Raw genomic sequence first — 13,694 nt, forward strand, 5'->3', positions numbered from 1 at the left:
AGGAAGGAGGGTGAAAAAAGGTAACAAGACCCACACAAGGGGACAATAAGAGCAGCAGACACACTTGCATAAAGAAGATTGAAGCCTTCCCTCCCTCCCTCCATCTCTCCGTATAGGCCCTAGTGCACATCTGCGTCACTTACGGGGGAGGAGGAGGCGCTGAGGCAGAGAGAAAATTGTACTGTGAGGACCTTGACAGCTTCACAGGCGGGCTTTTTCTTTTGCCTCCCTATATTTGCTAGAATATCTATTTTTCTCTTTTACAAACTGACTATATAAAACCACCTCTTCTGGCATTGCAGAAAGCCTTTGACTTTCTCAGCGCCACCCGGCAGGCTATCAGGGCATCCTCGGAAAGGCCAGGGACAGGGGCGCAGGTGCACCAAGAGAGCTGGCAGGGGGTACGCTTCCTCGAGACTTGGGGCTCTTTCTCTCTGCGCTCTCCAGACACTGAACTCTGAGCTGCGAGGACAGGAACGCCACCACCTTCCCTGTTTGAGGCTCTGCCACAAGCGCATCCCAGTGAGGTGTATCCAGCTGCGGCTGCCTCCGGAGCTTCCGAGCGCCCAGACCTCCCTCCCTCGCGCATCTTCAGCCTCAGGGTCGTCCCTCCCCGCCATAACCACGGGGCTCCCGAGCGGGCATCGAGGATTCTCAGCCTTTGGCGTCCCACTCCTGCCTCTGCTCCCGCCTGGTGGTGTCCCCACGCCCAGGTCCCGCGGACCCGTTCGCTGCTGAACCGCGTGGTTTTGCCGTCTGCGCTCCAGCCTTCATCTGGCCGGGCGTGCAGCCCGCCTCGCGTCTTCTAGCTCTCGGGGTGCAGAGGGCACATCCCGCCTCTTCCTCCGCCCCCAGGGCTCCACTGTCCTCCCCTACCTACTGGCTAGCCTACTCCCGCGTGAGCTACGAGCCTTTTGCCTTCTGTGCCTGAAGCATGTCAGGCTCTGGGCGAAAAGACTTCGATGTGAAGCACATCCTGCGACTCCGCTGGAAACTCTTCAGCCACCCGTCACCATCCACCGGTGGCTCCGCGGGGGGCGGCTGCCTGCAGCAGGACGGCAGTGGAAGCTTTGAGCATTGGGGACCCAGCCAGAGCCGCCTGCTCAAAAGCCAAGAGAGAAGCGGTGTGAGCACTTTTTGGAAGAAGCCTTCCTCTTCTTCCTCTTCCTCGTCCGCCCCGTCCTCTTCCTCCTCTTCCTTCAATCCGCTGAATGGCACCCTGCTTCCAGTGGCCACGAGGCTGCAGCAAGGGACTCCTGGGCAGGGCACCCAGCAGCCAGCCAGAACTCTCTTCTATGTGGAGTCCCTAGAGGAGGAGGTGGTGCCAGGCATGGACTTTACTGGACCACACGAAAAAGGGCTAGTTCTCCAAGAGCTCAAAGTGGAGCCAGACAACTCGAGCCAGGCAACAGGTGAAGGATGTGGACACAGGTACAGTAAGTCCCTGTGGGGCTTCCAAGCATCTCTCAAATTCCACTCATTTCTCCATGTGTGCTTTTGTGGCTACTAAGTCTAAAATGTTTCAGGTTGAAAATGTGGGTTGAGATGTGAGCCTGGTTTTGATTGCTCAAGTTTTAATTTCATTAAAAGTTTGCTCATTAGTTTCTATTGGTTCACACGCATCACTTTTCTTTTTGGAAGTTTTCAAAGTTATAGCCACCATTTGAATCTACATGCATTTTTGTGAGTCTTCAAGTAGAATGGTTCTCCTATTCCTGAGATTGTGGTGTTCTTCTGTTATCTACTGTCATTAAATTATATGAGTTTTTCCATTACCTGAAGGTGAAAAATTGCTTTACACATCATCAGAATGCATCTCATATACTGGCCTAGTAACTGACTTAGCGTATTATCTAAGATTCCTGTGATTTGAATCTATTCCAGGAGTAATGAAGTGGACAAAATGAGGTTACTAGACAGCAACATTATTTTACCTCTTTTTGCTCCTGACATATAGTTGTCTTATTCTCTGTCCCAACTTCTCTTGTGGTCCTTTTACTTTGTGTTCACTTTTGCCTTGTTCATAGTAAGTCTTTGAATTAAACTGTCGTGGAGCCCCTTTGCATTTAGCTGTTGTGATTTGCTGGCTCAGTGTTGAAATTGTGTCTCCTTCTTAAGCAGCTCAATATGTATTTCTAGTTTATTTCTAATAATATGCTTCTTTGTGTAGACTTCTGCTACTTTGAAGACTTATAGAAAATCCTTCATAGACATAAAACTCCCGAGTTTTATATTTATAGAGAATTAAGTCATTACTATTCTAAACCACATCATTACTAGTTTTGGAATATAGTCAGGATATAAAAGGATTTGCATTTAGATTCATTTGATATCAGAATACATTATTAAAGAAGAACTACAGGAGAAATATAGGAAAATTATAATGAATATATTAAGAAATTTTAATTACTCATTAACAAATCAGTAACAGAAACATCTTTTTAAACTTTTGATTGATTAAATCAGATTCTCATAAATTTGATTAAGTAGCAAAAAGAATATATAAAATTATATATGTATAACATATATGTGTATATATGTGTGAGTGTATATATCTGTGCTCCCTAATTATGACATGCATAAAGTTACAGATTAAAAATTATCCTTAAAAATTTTCAGTTATATGCATTATATGTATTTTTAATTTTGAGAGATTGAACATATTCTAATGTCACCTTAAGGCATGCACTATAATGTAATATTATTTTAATGAGGGAGAAGTATAATCTGCAATTATCAAGTATGTCAATGGTTTTTCTCTATGTAGGAGACCTAAATATAAATTTATCTATCATCCCATTAAGTGAGATCTTTTATGAAAAAAAATATAACTTTGGGTATCATGAATACTATGAAGTTATTAAATGTTATTAAGTTATTTAATATGCTAGTTACCTATAATTTTAGAATTTAAAAAATCAAATGTATTGAAATTTTTATACCCTTTTGTTGAATAAATATAAACATTGTGTAGGGGGAAGTTATCCAGAAACATTAAGCAATTCACCTTATATACTTAAAAGCAAACCAGGTTAAGTATTTACTAATTATTATTTAATTATAACTGATAGTTTTGAGACTCCATCAGCTCAGAAACACATACATTATGTGTGTTTGTAAATTTGTAAAGTCTTTGAACAAGCTCCTAGAAATATTAATGTTTCATATTTTCTTAAAGTTTGGTTTACACCAAATACATTTTAAAATGAATGGGATATATTCAGCATTAGTAAATACTTTCATGTAAGTTGGAGTTTTGAAAATATTAATGGAGTAGTGACTTAAGAAATTATAATAAATTAACAAATATAAAATTAATAACAGAACATACAGTTAGGAATAAAACAAGGTACTTAACAATTTTCTTCCTTTTGAAAATATTTTTATTCACAAAGAGTTGTGAGTGATAAAAATTCCTAAATTAACCCATGTACCAACCAAAATCATCTTTAGTATTGGAATCAAATTGTCTTATGAGATTTGGCAAGGGTAAACTATTGAAAATCAGGTCTAATTTTATTTTTAGTCTATTTTTTTACTAGACAAATCAGTTAATACTGTACATATTTGATGGATTTATGTGTTTTTAAACTTTCATAGAGAATTGGTTCTGTACTCATGATTGATTGAAAACCACACTAGTAAAAGTAGCAATTAATCATTATCAGTATATAATATTTTAATATGCAGTAAAAGTAGGAGTCACTGCCCAGAAGAGATAGCATTTCTAAAGTAAGAAACTGAATGGAAATTTTATTATCCTTTAAAAATTTATGCAAAATAATGAGTAATGTGGATTTATTTTTTTACTATGACAGCACATCCAGAAAAGCTACATAGTGCTTATAATAATCACTGAATACATAAACTATATGAACTCTGTGTGATAATTTTTGACACTTAGGTTATTATACCACGAAACATTGATGTCATATTTAATAATGAGCATTGTGTTTTATAAATTCTGACTTTTCTGCTGAATTAATCCTTACATGTAATACATGAGTTGGCCCTTTCTCTCATGTTATATTTATTCATTTTATTGATCTCCTCTTTATTCATTTAGTTTGACACCAGTTAGAACATTGCTTTAGACAAGTATGACTAGCTCAATTGAGTAAACTGGTTAGAACAGCAAGTGGAGGACGTTTAGGGGAAAGCTGCTCACAATCTCAGAATTCTGGAAAGGTCAAATTATCACAGGCTTAAAACATAAAAGTAGAGGGAATATAGTGGTAAACCACTTTAGGGACAAACCCCAACCTTCATCCTATCTCACCTTACTAAACACCCATTACTTGCATCCCACCCTAAATGAATCTCAGTGCTCTACTACCTTGACCACATAAACAATGCCTTTTCTATAATAGTTCACTGACAGATTCATCATTGATTTCTCGACTTCCCTGTCTAAATATACATTAGAAAGTATATGATTTCCTGGATATTCAGATAACTGTATATTTTTTTGCTGTGGATATTTTTGCCCAAGATTCCATATGTAGTAAACTAAAACACCAAAGAGCAATATTTATATTCTTGCATTTTATAGTGATGTGAGTGGGAGAAGACATGTCATGTTTTAACTGCTTGCTTTTTAAGATTCTGAATTCTTACAGAGTGCAGTCATTTTATCCCATGGTTTTAGCTACCATCCATAAACTGTATTTCCAATTTGTGTCTCTAAATCTAGCCCTCCCCTCTCCTGAACTGCAGTCTTACACAGCCATTTCTCTACTTGACCTCTTTGATGGATGTCATAGAGTCCATTCAAATATAACATGTACAGAATTGAGCTCTAAATCTTATTCTGTCTTGCTCAATTTCCTTCTACTCTATTTCAGAGAATAGCTTTCTACAAATTAGTTTGTGTAATTCAGAATTCCAGGATCACCTTGGTCAATATATTCTTTCTCCTCATTTTCAATATTTTTCCAAGAATTGCTGTTTTTGCTTAGAAAATCTTTCCTATACATGTCCTACATCTCTTCATAGCCATTGTCTGTACCCAATCTAAGCTACTCTCTTTTTTCAATTCTAGTTTTACAAATTCCATCCATTTTCATCTCCCCTCATTATCTTTGCCTCCTCAAGTCCATTCTTTACACTGAAGCCAATAAAATTATAAAGAACGCCGACTTATTTTTCTACACCCCTCACTCCCTTGTTCTCCTTTTTCCCCACCAAAGGATTTGCACCACTCGCTGATCACAATTTATACTGTGGACACCAACTGATTACAGTCTATACCGTGGATGACCTGGTTGCCAGTGACCTGTCCATTGTTTGCTATGTAGGCCTTTCACTTACCAACCTTCCCCTTCCCCTCTGTTTTCCAGACTTAATATCCTTCTCTAGAAGTTTTCACTGCCTTTGGACCTCACAAAGTTGTTTCCCCTCTTTGCATAGAGAATATCCTTTCCTTAACAGCTCCCTTCCTGAGTTCATCCCTATTCATCATGGAGACATCATACATAAGCATGCTGTACCTTTCCTAGGAAAGGAGTTCTTGATCACCCAAACAAATTCATCTCCTGTGTTTTGTGTACTTATAGTAACTGCTCTTTACTTTTGAAAAAAAATTCTTATTGAAGCTTCTAACCATATATTAATATCTGTGTTGATTTTGTTTGTCTATCAGTGAACTTCCAAGCAGAGAGGAGTATGTCTGTTTTACTCATGATTCTTCCCCTATCATGGAGCAAGTAGTTACCCAATAAGTACTGTTAAATCAATAAATATTTGATATAATCATAGAGTGGCATTGATTAAGAACTTGCTTTTTGCCAGTTAGCATGTTGAATATATATACGTGTAAGTTAAAATTCATAACATATTCTAATCCTGCTACATTTATGTATCCCTTTGGTATAATGATTACATAGATAAGAAGACTGAAATATGAGGAGGATAATTAATTTTCTTAGAATCACAAACTTGAAAGTCATAAAGCTGGACTTTAACCCTGGCTATCTGACTCCAGTTACCATATTTTAGGCCATTTGGCCCAATTATATTTTTCTGTGCTTAGACAAACAAACAGAACAAAAGAAGAGAGGCAGCATCTGAGGTTATAGAGAAACAATTTTCTTTTTCCCTTAGTGGAGATTGTGTTTGAGTGTTTAAATAGAATTCTTAAAATACCAGTGATGAAGAAATTATTGATAAGCTTCACTCAAAGAACACTTCTTAGCCCAAGTCAGAAAACATTCCATTATTTCCTGAATTATAGTTCATTCAGTGTGTTTTATTTCATAATTAATAATATGCAAATATAACCTAGAAATGGAAAGAAAGAATTATGTTGGAGACCAAATGAGAGCTTTAGGTTAGAAAATCTGCTTCTCAAAGTTGAAACCATTGATAAAGTATTGTCACTGAAAGAGAACATGCAATAAAATCTCATGGAGGATAGTGGGACCTGCACCAGGCACTTGTTTAAAATAATAATCATCTCTGCTTCAGCCACGGGGAAAACCAACTTTGAAAATGATAAAGGACTACTTTCTCAGGAACATGGTTCTCAAACTACACTTTTATAAAACTAACGCAAAATAATATTAGTCTTTTTTACCACCCCACATTTTAGAATGACAAATAATATAATGGAACAACCTTACTCAATTTTACTTTTTTTCACTAATTTATCCTAGGTTTCTATGTTATATAGTTTACTATTATTTAAACCCAAACTAGGAAAAATGATAGCTTCTTTGAGGAAAGCTTATTTTACCTATGTTAGGATGAATTTATCAATATGAAGTGGTGTTCTACCCAGAAGCCCACAATATCTAGGCACCCTACTCTCTGAGCCAATGTGTTTTAAAGAAACTGAAAAGATCACCAAAAAACCATGTCTATTGAGTTGGATTTGCAGGCATCAAAAACTCCAGAGCTACTTTTGAGAAAAAATACAAATATAAGTACAAGATGAAATAGAAATTTTTAAATTATAGCAATGAAACATGTGAGTTGAAGAACAATATTCTACTTTTCTGCTGTAAATGTTTAATATTTTGTAAACTGTGTATATTAACCTTTCTATGGTACTATTTCAAATCCTTTAGAAAAATAGAGCCTACATATCTCATCAAATTCAACATCTGGCTAATATAGAATATAATATTAATCAGGTATTTGTGTTTGTTGGTCTCTTTTTCCAAGCCTCCAAAGATAATTTGTGTATCTTCGGATATGCTTCTCATGACTACATGTTAAGTCAAATTTTGTTTACTCTGACCAAGAACTCCTATTGAATGTGCAGAAAACTGTCATCTGTAGCATATGTTTGAGTTAAATCAAGTTTCTGAGCATAAAAATGGGCAGCATTTTATTCAGTCTCAGAGTACTTACCAATGCATCACATTATTGATTTTATTTTGTCATCTAAAATAACTTGAGGTATGTTTGTGGTAGTTGTAAAAAACAACTGATCAAAAATTTACATATTGATTTAGATCAGATAAGGATTAGTTACTTTTCTTCAATTAAGATAGTTATTTAAAACCTTAAAGAAAAGATGCGATGAAGACACAGATAATCTGAGCAAAATTAAAGATGGTTTTGAACATCGTGAAATAAAATACAGACAGAAATCCTGTTTTACTAGAAAGGCTTCACGCTGGCTACCTTTGCTGACTTTTCAGGATCTGAAAACAATGTAAATGTTAAAGAAAGATCCACAAAGGTGAGCTTCACCAGGGAAAATGATGTGCTATGATTGCAGGACTGCAAGAAAAATAAATTTTGAATGGAGAGTCTATAAGGCAGGTCATTTTGACCAAAAACTGTGTCACAGAAATGATGATTTTTGAGAATAATCAGAGACTCTTCAATAATAATGAGAGGTGAAGTAAGTCTATATTAATTCTAAATTCAGACTTGTTTATTCCTCAGGTAGTTTTGCCACAATTCCAGTAAGGGATGATTATTGGAACTCTTTCAGTTAGGTTTCATACTTTACATGTTGGTGATACTGTGTCCTGGTAGATCCTCTTGCCACCATTTTTTTCTAAGTGATATTGATAAACATTTGATCATGTAAATTAGCATTTAATCTTGACTGAAATATGAAGGAATAACTTAAATTATACAATCAGAAAATTCGTATGGTTTATACTACAAGGGAAGAAAATAATCCAATTATTTTACAATTTTTGAAGAGGTAGTTGTCAATACCTCTTTCAAAAAGAAAATAACTGTTTTTTGTTTGTTTGTTTGGTAGATTCTAATTAAATTCAAATGCCAAAAGGTCTCTTCAGGTCAGTATTTGCATATTCCATAACTTCAGAGAAAATGGAAAGATAGGTTATAAGTATTTTTATAATTTATATATTTAAATTTATTAATATAAAACATTCTGAGATTCACCTTTGAATTCCACTATTTTTGGAAGTAAATGTGTAGTCATTTTCAGTTGTAATAATATTTAAATAAGATTCCTACTTTTTCAGTCACTTTCCCTTTGATATACTATTAATAGTTTGTAATTTAAATAGACAAGTGCATAAAAATTGATACCCAGATATGAGTCATTTAGTGGATACACCGATGGTTTCTAAACATTTATTTGTGTAATTTACTTTTCAAAAGCATGGCATTTTTGTCTGTCTGTTTTTACTATGTGGTAAACATTGTGATAATCACTACAGTTTTACTCACTTTCCATTTTTGTATGGTTTCTTTTAAATTTTAGTTTTAGTTACAACAGGGGTAAATGTGCAGCTTGTTGCATGGGTAGATTGCATGTCACAGGCATTTGGTGTACAGATTATTTCAACACTCAGGTAATAAGCCTAGTACCCAACAGGTACTTTTTTTGATTCTCACCATCCTCTGACCCTCCACCCTCAATTAGGCCCCAGTATCTATTGTTCCCATCTGTGGTATCCATGTGTATTCATTTTTTAGCTCCCAATTATAAGTGAGAACATGCAGTTATCTCTTTCTGTATTATTTCACTTTCTTTTTCTTCATTCATTAATTGGCCTCCAGCTCCATCCACGTTGCTTTAAAGGAAATAATTTCATTTTTTCAATTGCTGTGTAGTATTATATTGTATATATGTACCACAGTTTCTTTATCCAGAGCATCATTGATGGTTATCTAGGTTGATTCCATGTCTTTACTATTGAGAATACTAGTGCAAATAACATATGAGTGTGTATGTCTCTTTATGGTAGAATGATTTATATTACTTTGGGTGTATACCAAACAATGGGATTGTTGGGTCGAATGAAGTTCTATGTTAAGTTTGTTGATAAATTGCCAAACTGCTTTCCACAGTGGCTGAACAAATTTACCTTCCCATGGGTAGTATATAAGTGCTTCATTTTCTTTCCAACTTTGCCAGCATCTATTATTTTTGACTTTTTAATTATAACTATTCTGACTTTTTAGTAATAGCTATTCTTATTTTTTGGCTATTGTGAATGGAATGGTGTTCTTCATTTGGCTCTCAGCTTGGATGTTGTTGCTGTATAGGAATGCTAAGGATTTTTGTACATTGATTTTTTTTTATCCCGAAATTTTGCTGAAATTGTATATCAGATCTAGGAGCCTTTGTGAAGAAACTATGGGGTTTTCTAGGTATGAAATCCTGTAATCTGTGAAGAAAGATAATTTTACTTCTCTTTTCCTATTTAGATGCCTTTTATTTTTTTCTCTTGCCAGATTTCTCTGGCTCAGATATCCAGCACTATGTTGAATAAGAGTGGTGAAAGTTGACTTCCTTGTCGAGTTCTGGTTCCCAAGGGGAATGCTTTCTGCTTTTGCCGTTTCAGTATGATGTTGGCTGTGGGTTCATCACAGATGGCTCTTATTATTTTGATATATGTTCTTTTAAAGCCTAGTTTGTTAAGGGTTTTAAACATGAAGCAATATTGAATTTTATTCTTTTCATCGTTTATTGAGATGATTATGTGGTTTTTGTTTTTAGTTCTGTTTTTACAATGAATCACATTTTATGATTTGCATGTATTGAACCAACCTTGCATTCCAGGAATAAAGTATACTTGATGATGGTAAATTGGCTTTTTGATGTGCTGCATGATTTAATTTGCTAGTATTTTATTGAAGATTTCTGCCTCCATATCAATCAGAGTTATTGGCCTGAAATATTCTTTTGCATTGTGTGTCTGCCAGGTTTTGGTATCAGAATGAGGCTGGCCTCCAATAAGTTAGGGAGGAGTTCCTCCTCTTCAGTTTTTTGAAAGAGTTTCAGTAGGTTTGGTACCAGCTCTTCTTTATATAATACATCTGGTAGAATTTGGCTGTGAATCCATCTGGTCTAGGGATTTTTCTTGTTGGTCTACATTACTGATTTAATTTCAAAACCTGTTGGTATGTTCAGGGTTTCAGTTTCTTCTCAGTTTCTTCCAGATTTTCTGGTTTGCATGTAGAGAGCCATTCATAATAGTCTCTGAGGGAATTTTGTTTATTTTTTTGTATTTCTGTGGGGTAGGTGATAATGTCTCCTTTTTCATTTCTCATTGTATTTGGATTGTCTCTCTTTTTTTACTTCGTTTGGCTAATAGTCTATCAAACTGATTTATTCTTTCAAAAAATGAAATTTTGATTTTGTTAATCTTCGTATGTCTTTCTGCTTTCAATTTTGCTCAGTTCAGCTCTGATTTTTATTTTATTTTTTTAGTTGTGCTAGCTTTGCGGTTGGTCTACTCTTGTTTATCTGTTCCTCTAGGTGTGATGTTCATTAATTAATTTAAAATCTTTCTATTTGATGTGGGCATTTAACACTGTGTTTTCTTCTTTCACTGCCTTAGCTATGTCCCAGAGATTCTGGTATGTTGTATCTTCTTTTTTTATTATTTTTAATAAATTGTTTAATATCTGCCTTAATTTCATTACTTGCCCAAAAGTCATTCAGAAGTGACTTTCATAACTCCCATGCAATTGAATGGTTTTGAGATCTTGTTAAGTATTGATTTCTGTTTCTATTGCACTGTGGTCCAGGAAGGTGGTTGTTATAATTTTGGCTTCTTATATTTTTTGAGAATTGTTTTATGTCTGAGTATGAGGTTGATTATAGATTATGTGCCACGTGCACATGAGAAGAATGTATATTCTGTTGTTGGATTAACTCTCTGACACAAGTCTGTCAGGCCCATTTGTTCAAGTGTCAAATTCAGGTCCTGAATAATTTTTGTTACTTTTCTGCCTCAGTGATCTCCTAATACTGTCAGTAGTGTTTTGAAGTCTTCACTTTTAGTGTGTGGTTATCTACATCAATGCATAGGTCTCTAAGAACTTGTTTCATAAATCTGGTTGCTCCAGTATTGAGTGCATATATATTTAGAATAGTTAAATGTTCTCATCGACTCAAAACTTTATCATTATGTGAACTCCTTCTTTTTCCTATTAGACTGTTATTATTTTAAAACTTGTTTTTTTTTTCTGAAATTAGAAAAGCAACCATTGCATTTTCTGTTAGTTTTACATTTGTTTGGTATATTTTTCCCATCCCTTTACTTTGAACCTATGAGTGTCATTGCATGTGTGTTGAGTCTCTTGAAGAGAGCATAAGGTAGGGTGCTGCTTCTTTATCCAACCTGCCACTCTGTGTCTTTTAAGTGAGATGTTTAACCCATTTACATTCAAGGTTAATATTGATATGTATTAATTTGATCCTGTTTTGGTGTTATTAGCTGGTTATTGATTTGATTGTGTAGTTGCTTTATAGCATCAGTGGAATTGTACTGAAGTGTGTTTTTGTGGCGACTGGTAATGATCTCTTGTTTCCATGTTTAGCACTTCCTTAAGGACTTTCTGTAAGGCAAGTCTGGTGGTAACAAATTCCCTTAGCATTTGCCTGTCTGAAAATCATTTTAGTTCTCCTTTGCTTATGAAGCTTAATTTGGCTGGTTGTGGAATTCTTGATTGAAATTTCTTTCTTTTATAAATTCTGAGTACAGGCCCACATTTTCTGGCTTGTAGGCATTTTTCTGAAGAATCCACTGTTAGCCTGATGGGATTCCATATGTAAGTTACTGCCACTTGTTTCTAGCTACATTTATTTTTATTTTTATTTATTTCTTTTGTGTTGATCTTATAGAATCTGATGACTATGTATCTTTGGGATGGTTGTCTTGTATAGTATCACTCAGGTGTTCTCTGAATTTCCTAATTTTGAATGCCAGCCTCTCTAGTAAGCTTGTGGAAACTTTGGAGATAATATCACCAAATACGTTTGCAAGTTGCTTGCTCGCTCACCCTCTCTTTCAGCGACACCAGTGTGTTGTCATTTTGGTCTTGTTGCATAATTTCTCATAAATTTTTTTCATTCTCACTCTATAATTTTGTCAGACTGAATTGATTTGGATAAGTGGTCTTCAAGCTCTCAGATTATTTCCTTAGCTTGCTCTGTGCTGCTGTTAGCACCCGCAATTGCACTGTTAAATTCCTGTAGCGAGTTTTTCAGCTTTATCATGTCAGTTTGGTTCTGTCTTAAAATGACGATTTTTGTCTTTCGGTTCCTGTATCGTTTTACTGAATTCCTTGAATTTATTTGAGTGGGTTTCAACTTAATACTGAATTGATAAAGTAGCTTCTGTTTGTCACCAGAACATACACTGATCTTCATTGCCATTCAGATTCTTAATTCTAAGTCTGTTATTTCAGCCATTTCAGCTTGATTAAGAGCCATTGCTAGGGATCTAGTGCAGGCATTTGGAAGTAAGAAAACATGGCTTTATGAGTTGCCAGAGTACTTGAAGTAGTTCTTCCTCATCTTTGAGGCCTGATGTCTTTTAGTTTTTGATGTTGCTGTTGCCTGGATAAAGCTTTTTGATTTTATATTCCTTGATGCCCTTGAAGGATTGACAATGTATAAGTTGGTTTCAATTGACGGGCTTTGTTTATGGATGACTTTGAGGCACCCAGGTTCAGCTCCACACTTCCAAGCTCCATGACCTAACCCTGGGGGACCAGTGCCAGACCCATGGCATTGTTCTCTGGTTCCTCAGTCTTAAGCAGCAGCTGCTCTAGAGGAGCCAAGGTGTTCATCCTCTACTGGCAAAAGCTCTCAGATGGGGGACTCTGGCAAAAGTGCTTCATCAGGACAGCAGTGCAGCATGGTCCAAGTGTGTACATGGACTGCAATCAGTGGAGTGATGATGCAGTGGGGCATGACATTTGTATACCACAAATATTTTATAATTCTGCTTTGTAATGGTTTTGATTATATCAGTAAATAATTGTTAGTGTTGTGAATGTGCTCATTTCTATCTGGAAATTAGAAAATTTAAAAGAAGCAATTAAAATTTCAAAAAACCCTGGGTCAAATAATATTTTAATTATTTTATAAAAATCAGGATAAAAGAACTAAAACCTTTGCCATATGTTGTGTGGCAAAGCAGAGATTGGACTTACTCTCACCTGAGACAACAGCAGCAAATAAGAAGGAAAGAGAGGTAGGAAGGTAAAGAGGGAGTGAGGGAGGGAAGAATGAAAAAAGAAAAAGTAAAGTGGGAAGGAAGAAATGAAAAAAGGGAAGGAAGGAAGGTTAAAAAGGAAAAAAAAGAGAAAAGAAAAGGGAAAAGAAAAGAGAAGAAAGAGTAGATGGGATAGAGGGAGGGAGGCAAGGAAGGAGAGGAAGACAAGGGAGAGAAGGAAGAGAGGCATAAAGGAAGGACAAAATAATTTTTTTAAGATACCTGATATCAGGCACTAAAGAAGAG

General features: G+C 35.7%; 1 protein-coding gene across 1 annotated transcript in view; it reads left to right on the forward strand.

Annotated features, from left to right (window-relative positions):
- Window positions 1–213: 213 nt before the first annotated feature.
- Window positions 214–13,694, forward strand: part of KLHL1 (kelch like family member 1) — a 402,761-nt gene continuing 389,280 nt past the window's right edge. Inside the window, exon 1 of the mRNA XM_039473260.2 lies at window positions 214–1,431. Within this exon, the coding sequence (XP_039329194.1) occupies window positions 935–1,431 (497 nt within the window). The 5' untranslated portion in view covers window positions 214–934. The remainder of the gene's footprint in view (window positions 1,432–13,694) is intronic.

Source organism: Saimiri boliviensis, chromosome 16 (assembly GCF_048565385.1).
Source record: "Saimiri boliviensis isolate mSaiBol1 chromosome 16, mSaiBol1.pri, whole genome shotgun sequence".
In the NCBI taxonomy this organism is placed as follows: Eukaryota; Metazoa; Chordata; class Mammalia; order Primates; family Cebidae; genus Saimiri; species Saimiri boliviensis.